This window comes from Drosophila kikkawai, chromosome 3L (assembly GCF_030179895.1).
Source record: "Drosophila kikkawai strain 14028-0561.14 chromosome 3L, DkikHiC1v2, whole genome shotgun sequence".
NCBI lineage: Eukaryota > Metazoa > Arthropoda > Insecta > Diptera > Drosophilidae > Drosophila > Drosophila kikkawai.
Genome location: NC_091730.1, coordinates 8909918 through 8931931, shown reverse-complemented (window position 1 = coordinate 8931931; position 22014 = coordinate 8909918). Strand labels below are relative to the sequence as shown.

The window sequence follows — 22014 nt, the reverse complement described above, 5'->3', positions numbered from 1 at the left end:
AGGCGCAACTGCCTCTGACTTGGCCGGGGTTATGTCTGCATCAGTCGTAGGACATGGGCGTGTGGGTTTGAGGGGCGTGGCAGCAGCTGTGCGTACGCGTTAATGCGTCGTTTAAGTGCCGTAAAAAGCGAATGGCACACATGACACCCCCAGCCGAGTGCCTTGCCTCCTCCTAAGCCGTATTCGTATCCGCATCCGTATCCTTAACCATATCCCGGGCCCCTCATCAAGATGAAGTCTATTAAAAAATTTCTGTTTTGAATTCGTCTAGAAAATGCCAGCGACATTTGGGAAACTGTGAGGAAGGAGGAGGAGGAGGCAGAGAGCTGCTTTTAAGTGGTTTCCACAAATTATTCATGGGAACAAAGGCGGCTCGATGTGGGTATTGAGAGGTGTAGGAATAGGGGGAGGCAGTGAAAGAGGTTGCCAGGGGTGGCTCAAAGTTTACGAAATTGCTCAGAGAAGCTATTTAAAATATAAACTTTACTAAATCATAACAGCTGAGAGCAATTAGAGTTAAGAGGCAGACTTTTGAGGCTAAGAAAATAATTAGAAAAGTAAAGAAACATTTTTGTTTTCTTTTAGGAAATAATTCTTTAAACCTCAAACTAATTTATTATGTTATGAATTTGATTATTAATTTGTTACTGTTTAATATTCTAGTAACAGAAATAATTTATTTGACAATATCGAGTTAATATAATACTAATACTAATTTTAAAAGTAATCATAATATTAATATAAGTTAAACTCCAACTATTTAATATTTAAGGTAAGCCATTTTACTCTCCGCCACTTGAGTTCCCACCCCCACTCCTGAGGGATTTTGCGATCATAATTGCTTTACGGCCTTTGTTCCGCCTTGTGGCCTGGGTTTGGCGCATTTCAATTACTCCACAAAGTCAAATCGAATTAGGTTTTGGCACGTGCCAAGATTTGGTTTCGGATTCGACGGGCTAAACTGGAACGGAGTCAAAGACTTTGAGCTGCCAGCGATGTCAGTTGCATGGCCAAGTGCGACCTTCGCCGGATACCCAACTGGGCACTATATAAATTGGCCAGCCTGGTCAACTCGATATCAAATCAAGCTCACAGCTCCAAGTAGTCACAGCTACCCAAAACAAAAAACCAACAAAAATCAACATGAAATACGTAAGTGTTTAAGGGTTTTCATTATTTAAAAAAAAGGGTAACTAACCAAGATTAATCCCTCATCACAGTTCGCCGTCTGCTTCTTCGCTGTCGTGGCTGTGGCTGCTGCCAAGCCCGGTATTGTGGCTCCTCTGGCGTACACTGCTCCGGCTGTGGTGGGCAGTGCCGCTTATGTTGCTCCTTATGCCTCTAGCTACACCGCCAACACCGTGGCCCACAGCGCCGCCTTCCCAGCTGCCTACACTGCCGCCGCTTACACCGCCCCCATTGCCACCGCTGCCACTGCTCCAGTGGCTGCTGCTTATACCGCTCCCATTGCTGCTCCTGCTGCTTACACCGCCGCCTACACTGCTCCGTTCGCTGCTCCTTATGCTGCCGCATACACTGCCCCCATTGCACGTTACGCAGCCGCCCCGTTGGCCGCCCCGTTGGCCGCCCCAATTGCCGCTCCGGTGGCAGCAGCTTATACTGCCCCCATTGCCGCCGCCGCTGCCCCCGTTCTGCTGAAGAAGTAAACAGGCTTTATCTTCCCACAATCCCATCTTGACCAATCTGTGTAAATAAAGAATTGTACATATCAAGCAAGTGATTTTCTTTTCTTTATGAGAAGTGTTGACACTGGGAAAATGAAGGGGAAAATGTGGATCATCAAGAAACTTAACTTAGATCATTGGAAAGTAATTCTAATAGCAGGGATTCCTTACTTTATATTCAAATTATAAAGAAGGATGTCCCCCTGATGGGTTACAAATTCATTAAGATTTGATTTTAAAATTCTTAAAGCTAAATACTCTTTATGGTTGAATAGAAAACCATCTTGTAATTTAATCAAACTCCCCTAGCTGTTGCTTATTCATAGTATATTTATATATTTTCCCCAAGAAGAGTGCCTGAGCATAACTTATATTTAATACCAGTTTTCTTTACGGTGCTGCTTCCCAGCTCCGCTCTGCGATTTGCCGCAACAAAATGAACTCCTTTGGCTTTGAGCGTTTGCTGGGGAGCAATTTGTACTCCGCTTTTTCCACTCGGTTCAGTTCAGCTTAGTTCTTATCGAAAGCCGGGCATCTGGAGAGTCCCCTTTTCCTAGTTTTTCTTTTTTTTTTTGGACCGATTTCCCTCTGCCACATCGGCACCTAGCAGCAAGTTTGCGCTCCCTGCCTTGGCTGGGATTAAACTTTCCATTTAAAAGGATTTCTTTTCTATATGAAATATGCTTCCTTTCAGCGCGTTTCCTGCTCGTTTTACCCCTCGTCCTTGCCGGCAGCCAGCGGCTCCTCCAGTCAAGTTTTCTGCTTGACTTTGTCCTGCGCGTTGAAAGGCCCGCGTGGAGGAGCCGCTAGCTCTGGCCCTCCGGCATTGGTGTGGTCTCCTGCTGCTCCTTATCATAACTTTGGCATCGCCCGCCTTCGTCCCCCTTCTCAGGTGGTAAATGCCAAGTAGTTGTAAAGTTTGCTACCTAAGCGGAAAAGGCTAGTAAAAATCCGAGGAGACGGCGGGGAAAATGCTCGCTCCGGCTGCTCCATTTTCACAAGTTCTCGCAACAGATAGCGTCCAAATTTAATGACCTTTTATTCAATAAAACGGCGTTGAGCGCCGTCAACTTTTTGCCTTTCCGCGTTGAATATTACTTACTTGTTGTCGTCTTCCTATCGGGCTTTGTCATCTGCTTTTTCTTTATTTTTTTTTTGTTATTTTTGTTGGCCAAAAGTTGTCAAAAGTAAGGCCAAAATATGAGATGAGAAGGCAGGAAAGGTAAAGTGAAAGGATTCTGTTTGATAAATGAGGAAAAAGTTTAAGAGAGTTCTAAATAAAAAATTTAATGTTAGGAAAAGGAAATTAATCTAAATATTAAAATATTTAAAAATATATTAGAGAAAGATAAATAAAATTTTTTAAAATGAAAAGTTATTCATTAGTTAGTGAACTACGTTATTTTCCAACATATCTCTCTTTTACACTGCGTTTATTTACATTATAACTCTTATTTTTACCTTTTTGACTTCTTAAAATGCTATATATTTTCTGCTCTTCAAATAAATAACCCCAAATTAATTTACACTTGGTTAAATCATAGACAGAGTCAAAGGCAAAGAGCAACTATTTTGATTGCCAGCACTGTGGCTTTCGCTTGGTAACGATTGGCAACCAATGTGTTTGTCTGGCAACTGGCGAGGCAATAAAAACCGAGCAAATGAAATTTGTATTCACTTTATATAATTTTGACGATTTTTCAAATCAAGAACACACTCACACCTCACAAACACACACACACACACCCATATGCTGCCGGTGGAGATTCCCTCTTTTTCCGAAACGAAACTCACACAATCATGTGCAAACGTGTTTTTCAAATGGATTACATGAATAAAAGATTTATACACGTAAGGTAAATCAGTAGCGGGTTACCAGGATACTCACAGACATCCTTCGTCCTTCGGGCCGCCAGCTCCCCTCCTTCCTCCCCTGTTGCTATTCCCAGCCTGAAGACGTGCAAGTGAAAATATGCGCAGCTGTAAGCAAATTTGAGCAGCAGAAAAAGGAAAGCCCCAAATGGAAAATCCCACAGAACCCAGGCAGCTGAAGGTAGATGATGCTTTTTGCCATTTATTGATTTGTTTATCATTTTATGTATTTATGCGGCCGAGAAGTGTTTTGCCGCTTTGATTTCAGGCGCCAAAATCGAATAAGGAGCGCAGGGGAAAATAAAACATTACAGGAACAGGATTATTCTGAGCATACACACAAGCAAAAGCTGGGCAAAAATAAATACAGGATTTGCATTATTCCGATTTCGGTAGGAGAAACTTCGAAGCTGCTCCAAGTGGCTTCTTCTGGGAACTTTTAATAAACAATTGTTGGATTTGGGGAGAAGGGAGAAGGCATAGCATAATAATATGCTTTCTTTTTTATGGTAAACAAACAATTGGTAAATTGGCATTCTTAAAAAGGAATTTGAATGGAAGTTCAAAAAGAAATCTAGAAGAAAAACAGAAGAGAATGTTTAAAATCAAATAAAAACTATTTTTAAATTATTGATAAAGTTTGAATTCGAAGGAATTTAAGTTTCAAATTATTTTTGTATAAAATATACTTTTAAAATACATTCTTATTATTCTTTTTCAAGCTTAGCTTGACTTTATTTATGATTTAGGATTACCCAAAATACAAAAAAAGCGTTTTAACAATAAAACAAAACACTGAACAATTAAATTTCTTAAATCAAACTACACACGCACACTCACGCACACCGAGCGTGATTAATGGAATATTGTGTTCTCGGTAAAATTTCCATTTCCGTTGGAGAAACGCATGCCAGCTTCATCGCCTGAGATATGGATAGTAGGGATACGTGGCGTATGCGCCATAAACCGGTGCATACGCATACGCCGCGTAGGCCGGATAGCCATAGCTGGCATACGCCGGATAGTAGGCGGAGGCGTGTCCCACCCAGGCAGCGCCACCCACTCCGGCGGTGGCATAACTCACGGGCGCCGAGACCAACAGCTGGGGCTTCGCCTGGACACCCAAGGACGCGAGCAATGCGAGCTGGCAGGATTATTGATACGTTTGTGATATCCAGATGCATACATAGTATATATCCAAGCGTCGTCCTCCGCCTCTACTCACCATTAAGACCTTGACCAACATGGCTCTCTCTCTTGTTCGATTACACCAGGACTTCTTCTGGGCCGACTTGGCGTCTGAAATTCAAAATTTTTACTGCCCCTTCGGTCCGGCGAGTCAATCATATTTATAGCCTTTCCAGTGCGGACCCAAAGAGAATCGCGGAGAATCCGGGAGAGAGCCGGAGAAGTTGGGGCCCATCATTAATATTGCTAGACCTGTGAGCGCGCTGAGCGGCATAAATTATATTCTTAATGCCATTTGAAATTGTTGAGAAAGAATAAATATAAAGACGGGCGGGGCCGTAAAAGATTTAAATTGATGAAATAATGCATACTCTGTGGGCCATTAAAATAGAAATCATTCGATCATTAAAAGTTAATAATGTCGTGAGTAATTTGGTAAAATTATTGTGTTATTAAAGATGAGTTATTTCTTTATTTTAGACTTATTAAAGATATATACAAAATATGTTTAAGTATCATAAATGATTTTATTGAATAAGGCAGTAAAATAATTTTAAAGAAATGTTTAATAATTTTTATTGAATTACCTTACCTTTAATTAACTTATTACTTAAGGAATCTTTAAAATATATCCTCAAAGAATTCTCAGAATTCGAGACAAGAAAAGTTATAATAAACATTCAAAATGATCATAATAATGATATAGTAAAGCTAATTACAATTCTCTATTGTTCATAATTCTTACAGCAACAGAGTCACACCCCTTTCCCTTTCTCTGAACCAACTCAATCCACATAAAGCTCCATTTCCCTTTGCGTCATCAAGTTGGCCAAAAACCCTGGCCTAATCAACTGGCAACTGATACCCTTTGTTTTCCTACAATTAATGGCTGGCAGCGAATGTCGCGCTACCTTCTTTGGACTGCCATTCATTATTACAGGTAGCAGCAACCGCCCTACCTGACTCAGTACTACTATATACCATACTATATACTTCTCAAAGCCCCTCTAGCCGCACTCCCCGACACTAGCCTGTTCGCATAAAATATTTGCGTTTATTTAGACGTTGTAAAAATTATAATTACGTGTGCGTGCCTTTCATACACATGAGGTTGGGAATCGGGAATATATTATTCTATGAGGAGGAGAGGGTAATCAGAACCATATTTTTCGATCAGTTTTGTTAGATAAGACCCCAACGGGTGACGGTGACGTCTTGCTTAAAGCCTTTCGAAGAGTCTAGGACACAGCGAGTAAATTTTGCAACTGAGCAAACAAGGCCAAAGAAGGGGGGAGACTTGATTCGCAAGCTATAAATAATTAATTAATGCAGACTCAGACAAGCGTTCTATGCAAATTTCCGAATATAGACCATAAATTCTACCCCGAACCAAGAACCCGATGAAGCCATCACTTTTGCCCTACCTATAACTATGTGAATGTATATACTGTATAGACTATATAGATGTCTGCTCTATAATTATATGTGTATGCAAGCCGGACTTTGGGTTGCTCCAAGTTCACTGACCATCGCCTCCACTGATGTTGGAGTTCGGAGAGGGACCAACTCCGCTTGACCACGCCCAGTCAACTCAATGGAAAGTACTTGGGAAAACTGCTTTTAGCGACAGTTTTTCATTGCTTTTTCCATAGCATTTTTTCATTTTTTTTTTTTTGTCTACTCTAGTTGGTTTCGCTGCTAATTCCCAGCTTGCTTACAAAATGGCAAATAGTCGCAGCTGGCAGCCATTTTTCTTGTATTTCGTGTTGTAATTGCTACCCTGGATAAGTAGGGGATAATGAGGGTATATAAGTTATAAGATTTAGCCACACAATTTAATTCAATAGAAAAAAAAGAATAACCAAATGAATACAAGGGCTCAAATGAATTATTTTTAACAAATAAATGTTTTTTATAAAAAAAAATATATTTTAAAATGTTTGACAATTATTTATTTCAGTTAAGATCGAAGAAACTGAATACAATAATATAAAGTACAAAAGATTTTATTAAAAAATCCTCAAAATGAACAAATAAAAGTAGCAGTCATACTTCTAATTAAAAAAACCTTTTTGAATCATTTGGTAATTTTTTAAAGGGTATTCATGTCGTCTATCCGTCGCCAGCTCGGTTCACCTCAGCTCAGCTTTCGGTTTTGTCGTAAAGCTGCAGCGGAAACAGTGCATAATTAAAAAATGGCTGCTGTTTACGAGTAGATTGTTTGTTTATTGTGTAGTCATCCTCGGCTAGGGCCCCATGGCGGCCACCAGCTGCTCTCTTCCGAATCCCTTTTACACGCTCGCCGGTTTGTAATTTAATAAAGCGTTAGTTGGCATTTAAATGAATTAATGAGCAGCGGCTAACGGTGTTTATTTTTGTTACAAGTAGTACAAACCCTAGCAGGGGCTGGATAACATGTCCTCCAGCTGACAATCCAATCTCTTTACACCTCCTTGTGCCGATTCGTACTCCTTGTCCAGACAACGGAACATCTTCTTGAGGATATCGCTTGGAATGACTCCCCGGCACTGGATTTCACATAGTTTTCGGATCTCGGCCAGATGAGCCATGTACTCCTTTTTGATAGCCTTCTGATATTCGAGCAGCTCCATCAAACTCTCTGGCGGATTTTGATGCACATTGCTGCGACGCCTTGTGCTGTGCAGCCATTGGAGAGCCACCCGCTCGAGGCGACGATCCAAAGACTTTACACGTCCCGTAACATCGTACTTGAGGCCACATCCCCGGAAAATGGTCCTAAAGAACTTGAGCTGATAGGGCTTTCCGCGCCAGCATTTTATACGTTCCAAGGCTTTGGTGGCGCCAATCGAGAAGCCATCGATTTTGCTATCTGGCAGGGATGTTGGTACTGGCAGTTCCTTGTCATCTTTGAGAGTGCCATCCAAGTTGTAATACTCCAGGCACTGCAGTCTTAACTCTTCCTGACGCCTCAGCAAATCCATTATACTTCTATCTCGACGATAACTATTTGGAATGGACCGGCCGGCTTCGAGTCGGGTCTTCGAGGAGAGAGCCTTGATCTTTTGAAAAGCCTTAGGGGATTCAGGTGGTGGAGCCGTGGCTCTGATACTTTCCAAGACAGGAGTGTCATTTTTGGCTGGACTTTTTAAAAGCTCTGATATTTCCTGGAAACAGTTTTTCACATTTTGTACAGCACTAGAGCAGCCACAAGGGGGCTTCCATTGTTGAATATAGGGATCCTGATTAGGGGAGGCCTCTTCGGTATCATTGCAGTGGCTTTGATGAGTGCACTGATTTGGCAATGGAGCTGTGAGCTTGCTTACAGGACTGGGAGTGTCAAGCCTCTCCTGTCTTCTATGAAAATGAGGATTCTGTGATAGCCGATTGGCATCTCCAATGGAGGAGAATAACTTTGCGTCATTACGGCAGCTTCGCATGAAACAGCCTTGCATTGGAGGTGGCTTATTCATGGACAACTCCTTTTCGATGGCTTGAACCTTCTGCCTGACATTAGTGCTTGCAGGCGCCAAAGGAACCCTTGGGGAATCGCATTCAAGCAGATTAACCCTGCTGGCAAAGGCGCTAGAAGGTTCAGTGACCTCCGTAATGGGATCCAGTTTCAAGCGTTTAGGGATCCCTTTCAGGGATCTGGAACGAGTGGTAGTTCTTCCACCCGCAATGCGTTGCGGTCCCTTCTTCTCTTGGTTGTTACCCATAAATCTGGCGTTATTCACCGGCTTAAGTAGTGAAATCCCATGATAGCCATTTATAACCTGGTTTAGATCTCTATAGCAATTATTGACATCCGTAAATGGGGCTCTTAGGAAGCCAAAGTCTCCAATGTGGCCGTGCATGAGTAGCATCAAACTATTGCGGGCCATCTTCTGGCTGGCTGGCGCTGCCTTTAACACCTGTAACCATTTGGTCATGATCACGCGATCCGAATTACAGGCCGCCGAGAAGTCCTCCTCCTTGTAGGTGAGCAGCTGTGTTTTGAAGTGCCAATCCAGCCATGCTTCGCTAGGTTCAGTCATTTTTAGTCATATATATTTTTCTAGAAAAAACGGATAAAATTTTATTGCCAAAGTGAATAAAATGAGCCTGCTGCCAGAGATTAGAAAAGAGAGTGGTCTGGCACTGGAAGAAGGGGTGGGGCTGGAAGTGGAGCTGCAGGACATCTTGGTGATGCCTCGAGTGTTGGGGCATAACTCTGGTAATAAGCACAAGAAGCTGGAGAACACTCGAAGGAAAAATATTGCATTTATTTAAAAAGATATAAGAAACAAGTTGGGGGAAAAATATTTAGAGAAACTTTGTGGTCTTTAAAAACAGTCTTCCTTAAAAACTCTAAGATAATCCTTTATAGATTTTTGATCTCATTTTAAATAATTTAATATTATTTATTTACTAATTTTCTTTTAGTGCATTAGCAACAGCAGCAGCTCAGTGTGCGGTTGCGTTGCCACGTAAATTTTCATTAGCACAGCGCGCGTATAAATTAGGAAAATGAAGCAGCGACGGCGGTGGCAGAAGGCACTTGAGTGCACCGCAACCTCCCACCACCCACCACCAGCAGCACCTCCATCTCCATCAAGATGGCCCCTGACGCCCACTTGGGGGTTAACGGAGAATGGGGCCCCGGCCTCCGGTGGGTTAAACCGCAACGACAAAAACAAGAGCGATACGTACACTAGGTGCTGCGGCTTGTGGCAAACGACGACGAGCTGTGCAAAAGTTGCAAGCGCGCCTGCATAAATTTATATTGTTAAACATGAGCTAGAAAAAAGCACGCGCAGCATGTCAGAACAAAGCAAAAAGCAAAGAAATGCCCCGACATGCAAAGCAAACTGAAAGCCATAATAGCATAAACATACCTTGCAAAAATAGAATACAACAGTCGCGCAGGACAGCAAAAGTTCACAAATTACAGCTAAAAAGATATATTTTTATCACGATTTTTTTTATATATAAAAATATATAAACCACTTTTATATATTTTCAGACAGACTTCTCAGAGGTAAATTAAGTACTAAAAGAAAACTTTACACAATTTCAAATGCTTTTTGGGTTTTACAACACTATAATCAACATGGTTGAAATCGATAATTTAGCAATAGTCTGGCCACACCAATAGTGGACCTTTTCTGCGCACGCGTCCCTTGCTTGCGATTTATTTCTTCGGTGGAAATGGATTTTGATAGCAAGTACCACAAAAGCCAAGTGAATGGAACCATTTATATTACCACACGCCAGGAACTGGCCAAGGACTTGCGAGATTCACTGGAGCTGGGAGCTGGTGAGGTGAGTTTTCCAAGTTAAAACCTTCCATTGGGTTGAGGTTTAGTTTGTTTTTATTTTTTTTTTTAGATCTATCTTAGAGACATACCCAAAAACATTTCGCCGGAGATGATTATAAAGATAGTCAGTGCCCTGGGCGAGATCTATGCCCTGCGCTACAAGATCGACTTTTGTGGGGATAGTCGCGGCTTTGCCTATCTCCAGTACATTGATGAGAAGATCAAGACCAAGGCTATACAAATGTGAGTATTTGGGGTTATCTTTCCCTGAAAAAGTAGTATTTTATTAATTTTGATTAATTTTAGTTTGCCACAAAGATTTAAGACGAGGCGCTTGAACATTCGCGTGTATAATTCATTCAATGCCCGGGAGCTGCTCCTCGAAAGTGTGAAGTCCTTCAGTCCCGTCCAGCTGTACCACGAGATGCGGAAGTTTTCGCCGTTCACCATGATGCGCGTTTTCGAGCTCCAACACGAGCGATTCACCTATATCTTAGAGTATCGCAACAACGAGGCGGCCGCCTTTGCCCATCGCGATCTGCGTAACAGTATCCGCAAGTTTGGCCCCCAGGCGTACATCTCTTGGCTGGACAAGTGTCATCCGGCGAGCCGCAGGTATGGCAGATCCGAGTGCTGCCAGGAACTGGACCTGGAGCTCCGGCTGCCCGAACCAAGCAAGTGCAATTGTTTTAGATTTAAGGAGTGTTAAAGAAGAGGAGACTTTGTAAACTTTTGAAGAATTTTAAAGGGTTTAAATATTAATAATACATTGTCATATAACTTCTAGAAAGGGTTATGATTTTGTATTTCCTAAACTAAACTAAACTTAAAATCCAATTTACTTAATTAATTCTATAGTTCTTAAGTTTTTGTCCTTCATTTTTTTAATTTTTCAATTCTTAAAACTCAAACTTTATTTAAATATTTCCAGAGAAGTTTTTACAAATAAAATGAAAAGGAGAATTTAATATTATTTTTAATTTTTTTACTTTTATAACGTCAAATTATTTAATGAAACTATTGGCATTTATGTATAAAAGTTTTACAGTTTATTGGTAATATAGTTTAGTTTCATTTTTGTATTAATTTATATTTTTTATAATTACTAGATAGCTAGAATAATTAAAAATTAATTTTCAAAGCATAAACTAAAAACCTTTTATTTAATATACCCAGAAAATGTTCTGGAAAATATCTAAAATGTTAAACAAGCAAGGAAAAAATGCTGAACATCATCTAGTGAATTACTTTTCCCATCTCATGCTTACAAAGGACATGCATTGCCTGCCTGTTAAATGTTCATTGTTTTGTTCCTGAACCACCTTTGACCCGAAGCTCCCTCCAGCCGCAGCTTGTTGACTTCATTAACTCTGGGCAAAAACAGGGAGCAGCTATTAAAAAATAACAAAAACACCCAGCTAGCTGCTGATGCTTCTGGGTGAAAATGCAGTTTTTCACATGCAAAAAATAATGCAGTGTCTTTTGGAGTGGAGCTGCCAGGACTCCGCTCGGTACTTTCAGGGCAATGCGACAACCTGCGGCATAATGCAATTAAATGAGTGCAGTAAGCAGGAGTTGTGCCGCAGGCGGGCATTGTGTTAGACGGAGTCTCGAGTCCGGAGTCCGGGGTCCAACTGAAGGGGGCCTGGAGCAGCTGCCAGCTCCATCATCCATCAGAACAGGACAGGTCCGCTGCGCATTCTAATGCGATTGCCGCACTTGACGGGATGTCGCGGCAGGCAGGAAACGGATGTTGTTATCCTGCTCCTGCACTGCTGCAATTAAATTACGGCGTGAAATCGAAATGCAGCCAACAAGATGATGCAAAAATGGGAAGCAGCAGCTTGGCTTGGCAAAAACATTCGAAGGAGAGCAGCCTCATAAATATTCATTGCATTAAGCACAAGTCGAGACATCATCATCTTCTTCCCGGGCGAATGTGTTTTCCGAAAGCATTTGCATTAATTTGTTAATTCAAGCGCGACAAGCCACGCCCCGCTTCCCTCACTTAAAGCCCATTACAATTGCAAAGCCATGCCATATAGTTTAACCCATGGCAATCTCATCCCATCGAAGGGTTAAAGCCGCCGCATCTGTGACGCAATTACAATGGCTTAAAGTTTGCTTCTAATTTTCCTCTAGTCGGGTAAAACTATAACAGCATGCTAGCCATGGATTTTTCAGTTAACAAATGGGTTCAAGAAAATAGGGAAAACTAGAGAAATTTTAAGATATTTAAAGAGTATTTTTCTAAGAGTTAGAAATCATATAAGGCATCTCTTAAAGAGCTCTTAAAACCTAGGCTTAGTTTAAACCTCACTGAAATTCCCATTAAATCTGAGAATTCACTGCTATTTCTCTTTGGCCAAGTGTAGGTGTAGTATGACCCATTTTCCAGCCGGTGATAGAGGGGAACTCAGCCTGAGCTTACCTGGTTATTGCGGCAAGTGCCAATATTTGCTTTTTGATGCGAGCAGCAAAGGATATGGCGGGTGCGGAACGGGGGGAAGGCATAAAAGTCAAGTGGAGGAGTATAGCTGTGGAGGAGCGGCTGGGCTGCCAACTGACACAGTTTGTTTTAGGCTTTAAGGCGACGGTCTTTGGGATTTGGGTCACAGATTGCCCGGGACAAAGGTGGAGCACTAAAGGGGGGCCTCTGTCACCGGAAAGCGAAAGTTATGCACATATTGAGTTCAAGCTTTAAGATGAATTTTTCGCCAGTGGAAGTCCCTGTGGTTTTAGTTTCGTTCTCGACCCTTTTCCCATTTTCCCCTCAATTTTTTAAAAATAGTTTTCCTTTTTTTCGTGCACTTCTCTAACCGCAACTGCTGCAAAGAGCATGACAGATGTGAACGTGTACGAGGATGAGTATATGGATGTTGGCTGCAAATCTGGATATGGATGCGGATGTGGCAGAGGAGAAAGAGGTACAGAAGAAGGAGGATCCTCCACAAACCTCCAGCACTTAACGCGAAATTTTTTGATGATTTTTTAAGCAACTTGTCGTTGGCTTGGAAATGCTATTACCGACATGCATGATGCATATGGATGACTTTGCTTGTTTTCCCTGGCTTTCCTTTTGCCAGAGCTTTGGTTTTAGCCAGGAGTGAGATGGGTCTGGGCTGAATAATGGGTTCTTGGGTAGCCAGAATTTAAGATGAGCACCGGAATAACCATCTTTAACCAGTTGGCAAGACAGATAGCAATTTGCATGTTAACCACTGCTGTGAAGCTGCGAAATGTTTTCATAAACGCTGATGGGATACCCAGCAGCTGCGAAAATATTAAGTGTGTTTAACTTTTGCGCGGAAATATTATTAAAAAATAAAAAAAGTGATGTCATAACAAAAGTTTTCGTAAAAAATGAGAGGAAAAAACAAGCTCCAATTATCTCTGTGTCAGCAAAGGATAGTTTTAATGGTTGAGCTGCCATGAGCTTAAATCAAAACAAAGTTGGGCAATTATTAAAACAAAAGTTTACATCACAAGTTTAAAAAATATATAGCTTACAAGTTTAAATAGGAAATGGGAATTGGTAGATTTTTATAATAATGAATTTTTTCTACTTAAAACAACAAAAATTTTAAATATTCATTATAAACCTAAATTGTTATTAGTTACTTGCTTATTTTAATAATTAATATAGGAAATATATTTTTATCTACAAAATATTTATGGTAGCATCTTTATTTCCATTTCAAAGGCTGGTAAACCTTCTATTAAAAGCAAATACTAACCAATTATTATCCTGATCTCTGCCCAAAACTTTCTCTTCCTGTCACCGCCGCCTCATATTTTATTAATCAATTCAATTTTGTCGCCGAAAATTATGAAAATTTCCCCAGATGCTGCCCCAAGTGGATAATGACAGCCAGACGACGACGACGACTACGACGGCAAGGAAGAAGTGCCAAAAGTTAAAACAACACTTTTATTGACTTTTGTCGAGGGGACTAATCGCCCCACGACACCACTCCAAGGAGAGATACTCGCAAATTAATGAAAAAAGTTGTTATTGCGGGTTGTCCAAGCCAAAGTCTGGGGTATATAAAGCACAAAAATATTTATTTTTCATAAGAGACAGAGGGAGGGAGAGAGGGGGACAGGTCCTGGAGGTCGAATTAAAAAATTGCTGGGGAACACTTGTTTTCGCAGGCAAATGAGTTTACGAGCGTGTCGTGTCCTTGTTGCTTTGTTTATGCTGCATATTAAATAAATTTTGACATCAGCTACGACAACTCCTCCGGCGCCTCCTGGCTTTCGTCGTCGCCGTCGTCGTCTTCGGAGTGCTTTTTTGGGCAACTTGGCTTGTTGACAATAAAATAACATTTTGCACTCACTTAGCCCAGCTGGGCGTCTTCTCGCATTTCGAGAGTTTTAATGAAAAAACTTTCCTTCAACGATTCTCACCCTCCCCGGACCCATATTATTTCTCATATATTTTACTACGAAAATTGGCATGCAATGGGGTTTTTTCTTCTTCTGTATTTATACATATTTATATGTTTGTGCCAGCTTCATTAAAATGTACACTTGATCATTGCTTGAATTTCTTGTGCAAACTTTCTCTGGCGCTGCGTGCAAGGATGTGGCATAACAATATTACGCATACGCAGCGTGGGCCCGACTTGAAGAAGGCAGGAGCTGTTGCTTCGTTGGAGGAGCCAGGATGGTGGAAGGAAGTTGATTGTCAGCTCCGCTGTGGGCACTGCAAATCAATCAATAAAACGACAGGCCAAGTCAATCGCAAGAAATTCCAACGGCACACCCAATCAAACCCATATTGCTTTGGTGAAAAAACACTGAGAAAAAAGGGATTTATTTTGAGTTATGAAAAGGAATTATGTAGGTTTTATTTAAAAGGATTACTAGGAATAAAAATAAGCTAATAATATTTTTAAACTAGTTTTTTAATCCCGCAAAATGTTGAGAAAATTAGGTTTCTTGTTAACAGTAAGTCTGCTGCTTGTCTCTACCCTTTATTCCTTAGTAACTTTATACAAATATATTATTGATTCATTATTTATGCTATAGACATTCACATAAACCCATAAAGCTGGCAAACAATGTACAGAATCTAGCCCCAAGTCAAACGAGGTCAAATGTACTGCCATTAATTAACTGCCAACTGACTGGCAAGTTGAGTTTAAATAGTACAATAATTGTTATTTGATCACCTTTATGGCTCTCTATCTCTCTCTCCTCATGATTTTCCTGGCATTTTCTCAGAGTGTGTGAAAATTTGAAATGCTATGCGCAATATTGAAGCAGCTGCTCATACTTTAGCTAACATTCCAATTGAGAGTCAAACGGACAGTTGGCGCTGACTGACAATCGATTATTTGCAGAGTGCGAAATAAAACATCAGATAAAATAGAACGGACTGGAATGGAATAAAAATATATATACAGGGGAATACCACTATATATGTATGTGTATACAGATAGAATATGGTTGTGTGCAGCCGGGCTGACGGCATCTCGGATTCCTTTAGTCGAACGAAAGGCAATTTAATTTCAATTTCTTCGTTGCCAGGCTCCCAGGCTTTTCACATTATTTATGGTGCAATAAAAAATATGTATATTGGAGGAGAGGCAAAACTTTGCATTAGCATAGCAACAATATTTGCCGACTCTCTTTTGTCCCTGCCACACAATTTTGTTGCGAAATTTCATTATGAACGGATGTCGCTTAAGTGCACATTGAATTCAATTAGAAGCCGAACTGCACACACATACTCGGTCCGTATGTAGATGAGCTTGACATATACGTTCATATGTATATATACAGATTCCAAACCTGCCAATTGAAAATTGAATTATAAAATATTTCGCACACATGCACAGTGGCATATTCGATGGCCTTTTGAGACGTCTGACGCAGGACGCAGGACACTGGGCAAACCGCAAGCCAGATGTTGTCCGGCTCTGATTGAAATGCGCTACATTAGGAAGTCCACTCTCCGGGCTTCTAAATAAAAGTATTTGCCCAAGAATTTCGATTAGAAATGGCCTGCAGTAAGTTTCCTTCAAAAATTTGGCCTAAGGTATGTAGTTTTGTAGTTTTGAGTTGGAATTTGAATGCTTTGTTTCTTATTCAATGTAAAAGTTTTTTAATAAAAGGAAAGCTGAAGAAAATATGTGGATTTATTATGAATTTATTGTTCCTTTATATTTATTTATATATTTATATTTGGGTCTATTTTTGTGTTTTTAGCATCAAGTGTCCTTTAATTTATTTATTCTATTCTCATCAGTCCGCCAGAAGTTTTTTCCAAATTAATTACATTTCATACTTTTCTGGATTATAAAATTCCTTTATTAAAATAAATACCCTTTCTTGGTTTCCACCGCAAAACATCTCTTAGCTGAAAATGTTTTGCTGAAAGATGTATAGCCCATTGGCCTGGCCCATCCGTTTCTGAGATTCCCCAGAGCCATCTTCATTTAATGTGTCTACATAACAGCGCTCACCGGCTTCTGCCTGGCTGGATGTTGCCGAGTTCTTTTCCGCCTCTAAATTTTGTTGGCCAACAGAGCAGCGGCTGCTGCTGCTGGCCAAGATGCTGGGCGAGTGTTTCCTGCATCCTGTCGCTTCCTGTGTGCCTCGAACCACCTCGACTGGCACCACCCATCTCCAAGTGGAGCAGCGCCACTGCTACTGCTGCTGCTGCTGCTGTGGTGGCCATTATTTCCTGTATTTAATTGCACTACTCTCGGCTGCGGTTTTCTGCTACATTTGTTGCAGCCTGCAGCCGACCGAGGACTATAATGTACTTTGGCTAACCATCCGGGCAGTGCCTTTGCCCTAGCCCAGTTGGGTTTCCTTTCTCGTTTTCCACCCCTTTTTTTTGGCTTGATTGTCGCTTGCCAGGTTCCTTCCTTGTGACGTATTTGTTGGTCACTTTTTCCAGAAAGCGGCAATCACACGGAACAAAAGTGGAAACGTAAATTATAAACCACTTAAATGGGCAGTAAACCCTTTATTAATAGGGATTAAATTGTTTATTTAAAAAATATATACTTAAATATTTAAGTACAAAAAATATATAGGAAATATATAAAATAATGACAGTTATAACGTTTTTCCTTCTATAATATATTTACTTTTTATTGGAAATGGATTTCCCTCACTCCTTAAAAATAAATCTGATATTTTTTCCATGTGCAGCCCAATGATTTATTCTTTAATAAGCGTGCTCGGGACATGCAGAGAAATTAGATGTGACCACACAATCTCCTGCTGCTCCTACTGATGCTGCTCTCCGTTCCCCTTCGTCCTCTCTGACATTTTTCTTTGACGCTCTAACAAAAGGAATTTGCGCAATTTATGAGTGGCAGTCAGGCGGTAGCGGCGGGCAGAGAAATACCAAAGCAGCATTCAAGAAATTAATAAGGAACTCGGCACAGATCGAAAGAGGCAAAAAAAAAAAGATATGGCTTCTTGAAAGTATTCGAGGTATTCGGGCCATTAAGGCAAACGGCAGCGAAAGGTGACAAAAATGCAGGGCAGGCAACCTCAACTAGTTAAAGGATATCCCAGGACAAGCTTTCATAATTTCAGAATGATTTTAAATTCAAAAATATATGCTTAAAAAGGTATTTATTATTTATATTTATTAAAATACTACTTTAACTAAGGATTTAATCATACTAAGGGATTACTTTTGCAGTTATTGTTCATGGCCAATAATGCTATTATCCTTCTTCCATTTATTAACACCCTTATTCCATTTTGTAAGAGGATTATTGAATACTTTAAAAGCTGCCATAACCTGGGGGACATTTATATGTAAGATTTATATAAAACGGATAATTTAAAAACACACAAATTAATTATTACTATTCATTAATTATTACTACAAATTGATAGAGAGGAAGTCATTAGTTTGGAAAATGGAAAATCCTTGAAAAATATTAATCGGTTGTCTTTAATTTTAAATCGTCAATCAGATAATAAAAGAAAATATAACATCTTAAACTTTATCATTAGTTGTTGATGATTTTAAAGCCCCAATTAAAACAATTTACTTTCGATTCTTAGAGGGTTTTATTTCATCACAAGTTAGGCCTTGGGAAAAATAAATGCCAAATGAGTCAAGCTCATGAAGAAATATTTTCCTCAGTGTTCACAAGCCTTTGGATTCACTTCTTCAGCAGCAGAGGAGCGGCAGCGGTGGCCACGTACGGCGAGCTGTAGGCCAGGGGAGAGGTGTAGGCGGCGGCATAAGGAGCGGCAAGGCGGGCCACGGGAGCGGTGTAGGCGGCGGTCAGGGGAGCGGCAATAGGAGCGGTGTAGGCAGCAGCCACTGGGGCAGTGTAGGCAGCAGCAACTGGAGTAGTATAGGCGGCGGTGGCAATGGGGGCGGTATAAGCGGCGGCAGTGTAGGCAGCTGGGAATGCGGCGCTGTGGGCCACAGTGTTGGCGGTGTAGCTGGAGGCATAAGGAGCCACATAGGCGGCACTGCCCACCACAGCCGGAGCAGTGTAGGCCAGAGGAGCAGCAGCCAGAGGAGCCACAATACCAGGCTTGGCAGCAGCCACAGCCACAAGAGCGAAGAAGCAGACGGCGAACTGCGATGAGGAATTATTCCTGGTTAATTACCCCTTTTTAATAATTTAAAAACCCTTAAACACTTACGTATTTCATGTTGATTTTTGTTGGTTTTTTGTTGTTTAGCTGTGGATACTTGGAGCTGTGAGCTTGATTTGATATCGAATCAACCAAGCGGCACAGTTTATATAGTGCCAAGTTGGACATCGGGCGAAGGTCTCACTTACTCATGCAGCTGACATCGCTGGCAGCTCAAAGTCTTTGACTCGGTTTCAGTTTGGTGGCCCAATCCCAAGCGACTCGGAGCACGTGCCAAGCTTAATTCGCAAAGGGCATTGCCGGGTTTCCTAGGTACAAACAAGTGAGATAATATGTAAAGTAAATGTTATGAGCATTGTGTCAGTTTAAGGTCTCACATATAATATAAAATTCTATAGCATTGCATCTCCGACTCTCCCAAAAAGCCTACCGAAAACTTCCAAATATATTTTAAATAAAATTCCTGAAAGATAAAGAAGAAAATTCCAAAGATGTGCGACATAAGCGAGTACGCCCTAGACCGCCAGTTTGCCACCCAAGTGCGAGCTTTGGGCGAGGTTTACGCAGAGAACATCAGTTGCCAGGACTTTGATCTCAGCCAGCACTGGCTGCAGGCCTTCCAGGAGGTGAAGCCAATAGCCAAGTACGCCAGGAACGGCCTGATGCTGCTCCTGATCAGCCAGTTGCGGGAGATGGGTCGCCTGGGCAAGCCGTTTGTGGACAAGGAGAACATGTGCCGGCCACTGGACGATGTCCTAAACGAGTATGATGGCAAGATGGATGGAGAGCTGGAGTCAGATCCCCTGGAGACGGATACAAACGCCTCTGGATGCGGCAGCAGTGGTGGGTTTTCTGAAATAAATGAACCCCTGGCCAATCGGGAGCTTTTCAAGGAGATCAACACCCTGGGCGGCGGCACTTTTGAGACTGAGAAGCTCTGCTCAAGCCACTACCTTAAGCTGGATAAGAATCTGGCTAATAAACCTACTTCCGGAAAGCAGGAACTTCACCTACAGGACAGAATCTGGAGGGCCACCATTCGGGCCATCGATCGCCTAAAGGATTGGACAGGGGATACCCAGAAGATTGATTTCCTGGCCACATGCTTCGAGCCATTCCTCGAAAACGAGCCTAGCATTAGCGGCCAGATTCACGAGCTGGATCGTCGCCTAGAAGCCATGATGGATGACATGGTCAAGCAGGCCGCCGAGCGGAGGTACAACAACATGCGAATGATGTATACCTGTGTCTTTCAGCACCAGAAGAGTTGCTGTAAGGTAAGGCTAAAGGAGCTGGAAAAGTCGGAGAAGTTGCTGATGGAGGAAAAACAGAAACTTCGTGCCTATGCCGAGGATCTGAAGCGCCGCGAGGATATGCTCGAGCGGCACGAGGCTATGGCCGTGCAGGTGGTCAAGTGTCCCGAACCCGAAAAGCTGCTGCTCCTAAGCCCCAGGACTTCAGGCTGTGAGCATTGTCAGAACGTAAGAGTGGCCCAGAAGAGCCGGACTTGCCGTTACCACAGGCATCTCTCCCAGTCTCGCTTTGTCCAGGAGCTGGGGAAATTATCCGATGGACCGAGCGATCTGCCCGATGGACGGCAGTTGTAATCCAGCTTTATTTTATATATTTTTCTCCCTCTATTTTCTTGTTCGAATCAATAAATCGTTGAGTTGTTTTCAAAACTTCCGCCTTTCTAAGTTTCCATCGCGTCCGACCGCCCGCTCTCTTCCCTGTCAACTGCAAAACTTTTAATGTAGTTTTAATTTTCTCTTAATCACGGAGGGAACTTGGCTGTAGTCCTGGAAAGTCTGCACAAAAATCTACGCACTTACACGGGGCGAAAAAAGGTGGAAGGTATCCTTCAGGATAGCAGGCTCTTCCTGGAGTGTATTTGGTTTCTTTTAAACATTAAAATTTACAAATTACTATTAATTTTCTTTAAGGAGCAATAAGTTGTTTTATACAAAAACAATCCCTATAATATCCTCTTTAAATCCCTTATTTTCTCCAGTGCATTGGCCATTCCTTATCCTTCGAAGAGGAGAAAATAAACGGAAATCCAGCAACAACAAAGTAAGAGGAGGAGCAGCAACAGCTTTGTTCGTAATTAGTTTTTAAGCGCTTCGACAGAGAGTGTGTGAGGGAAGGATATAGCCTAAGTGGGCCCAAAGAAGCAGAGAGTGTGAGTGTAGGAGGTGTGTGTTTGTGGGCTTGGTTATGACAACATGCAGTTAAGCACTTCTTAACGATGGCTGACTGCCGATAATGGGTTCTAGAAAAATAACTGCAATTGATTTCTTGGCAGCCAAGCATAAATTTTAAAACCAGGAAATATAAATGCAGTTTTTACGAAGTCTGATCTTAAACCCTTGCAGAGTATCAGTTAGGTTTTCATTCTTGTTTTACCATTGCTGGGTATTCTAATTTTAGTCAGAAGCTTCCAAAACAGTGAAGCAGTCCTTTCCGACCCTATAAATCATATATATTCTTGATCAGCATTAAAAAAGCCAGTCTTTCTAGCCATGTTGGAGAGAAAACATTTTTTTTTTAATTTTTTCAAAATTTGATAAGGGGTTACATCATTAAAAATGCCAAAAATCGACCTAAAATTACATTTTTTTTTAAATTTAAAATTTAATATGCAGATTTCTTAAGCTAGAAAAAACTAGCATAGAAATGCTCACAGAATTGATTTTGATGCTTTTTTGGCTTAGTTATGATATTTTTAAACTTAGATTTTTCCAAAAATTATCATAAACAGGAAAGGAAGCTAACTTCGGCACGCCGAAGTTTGTATACCCTTGCAGATATTATTTTATTACATTTTAACTATACTTATTATGTTCATGAAAATCGGACAACTATATCATATAGGTGCCATATAAACGATCGGTAGATGTAGAGAAAATGTAAAGCTGGGAATGCAGAACTGTGCCGGCGTGCCGAAGATAGCTTCATTTCTTGTTTTTATTTAAAGCTGAAATAAATAATAAACCTTAAAAAATGTGTTATTTTTGAGTTATGAGGAGGATGCGGTTTTTTTTTGTGGGATAATTTAAACAGGCTCAATAGAAGGGCTTTCTTGCGGTGGAAAATGAAAGAAACATCAAAGCAAAATAGCAAGATGAGCATCACTGACAGTTAGTGAGTTGCCATTTTGTCCCAATAATGCAAAATAGCTAGATGAGCATCACTGGCAACTGGTGAGATGCAATTTTCTACCAATAATGCAAAAAATAGCTAGATGAGCATCACTGTTGCACATGCGCATCACTGCCATTAAGCCCGACTTTATTGCCCCCCAATATTGAAATATAGCCAGATGAGCATCACTGTTGGAAGTGAGCATCACTGTTGGAAGTGAGCATCACTGATGGAAGTGAGCATCACTGATGGAA

General features: G+C 41.2%; 6 protein-coding genes across 7 annotated transcripts; 3 read left to right on the top strand and 3 right to left on the bottom strand.

The window, feature by feature from the left end:
- The first annotated feature begins 1067 nt into the window (after positions 1 to 1067).
- Positions 1068 to 1700, top strand: LOC108072691 (as-peptide 126). Its single transcript, XM_017163927.2, has 2 exons — positions 1068 to 1152; positions 1221 to 1700. The coding sequence occupies exons 1-2, from the start codon at positions 1144 to 1146 to the stop codon at positions 1665 to 1667; spliced, it is 456 nt and encodes a 151-aa protein (XP_017019416.1). The 5' UTR covers positions 1068 to 1143; the 3' UTR covers positions 1668 to 1700.
- A 2554-nt stretch (positions 1701 to 4254) lies between these two features.
- LOC108072696 (uncharacterized) lies at positions 4255 to 4930 on the bottom strand. The gene is made up of 2 exons (XM_017163933.2): positions 4783 to 4930; positions 4255 to 4701 (listed from the first exon to the last, which is right to left on the bottom strand). Exons 1-2 carry the CDS (start codon positions 4801 to 4803, stop codon positions 4474 to 4476), a joined length of 249 nt encoding a protein of 82 aa, XP_017019422.1. The 5' UTR covers positions 4804 to 4930; the 3' UTR covers positions 4255 to 4473.
- A 1779-nt stretch (positions 4931 to 6709) lies between these two features.
- LOC108072674 (uncharacterized) lies at positions 6710 to 9743 on the bottom strand. The gene is made up of 2 exons (XM_017163912.3): positions 9602 to 9743; positions 6710 to 8781 (listed from the first exon to the last, which is right to left on the bottom strand). Exon 2 carries the CDS (start codon positions 8759 to 8761, stop codon positions 7142 to 7144), a length of 1620 nt encoding a protein of 539 aa, XP_017019401.1. The 5' UTR covers positions 8762 to 8781; positions 9602 to 9743; the 3' UTR covers positions 6710 to 7141.
- A 19-nt stretch (positions 9744 to 9762) lies between these two features.
- On the top strand, positions 9763 to 10781 carry tut (tumorous testis). Of its 2 annotated transcripts, none has more exons than XM_017163939.3 (3): positions 9763 to 10028; positions 10095 to 10267; positions 10331 to 10779. In XM_017163939.3, the coding sequence occupies exons 1-3, from the start codon at positions 9915 to 9917 to the stop codon at positions 10731 to 10733; spliced, it is 690 nt and encodes a 229-aa protein (XP_017019428.1). In that variant the 5' UTR covers positions 9763 to 9914; the 3' UTR covers positions 10734 to 10779. The 2 variants fall into 2 exon arrangements, with proteins under 2 accessions (XP_017019428.1, XP_070141767.1); XM_070285666.1 differs by having other exon boundaries at positions 9815 to 10023; positions 10331 to 10781.
- Positions 10782 to 18135: 7354 nt separating this feature from the next.
- On the bottom strand, positions 18136 to 18935 carry LOC108072706 (as-peptide 126). The gene is made up of 3 exons (XM_070285849.1): positions 18665 to 18935; positions 18323 to 18597; positions 18136 to 18286 (listed from the first exon to the last, which is right to left on the bottom strand). Exons 1-3 carry the CDS (start codon positions 18782 to 18784, stop codon positions 18169 to 18171), a joined length of 513 nt encoding a protein of 170 aa, XP_070141950.1. The 5' UTR covers positions 18785 to 18935; the 3' UTR covers positions 18136 to 18168.
- A 58-nt stretch (positions 18936 to 18993) lies between these two features.
- LOC108072679 (uncharacterized) lies at positions 18994 to 20282 on the top strand. Its single transcript, XM_017163917.3, has one exon. The coding sequence runs from the start codon at positions 19108 to 19110 to the stop codon at positions 20221 to 20223; it is 1116 nt and encodes a 371-aa protein (XP_017019406.1). The 5' UTR covers positions 18994 to 19107; the 3' UTR covers positions 20224 to 20282.
- The last annotated feature ends 1732 nt before the right edge of the window (positions 20283 to 22014 follow it).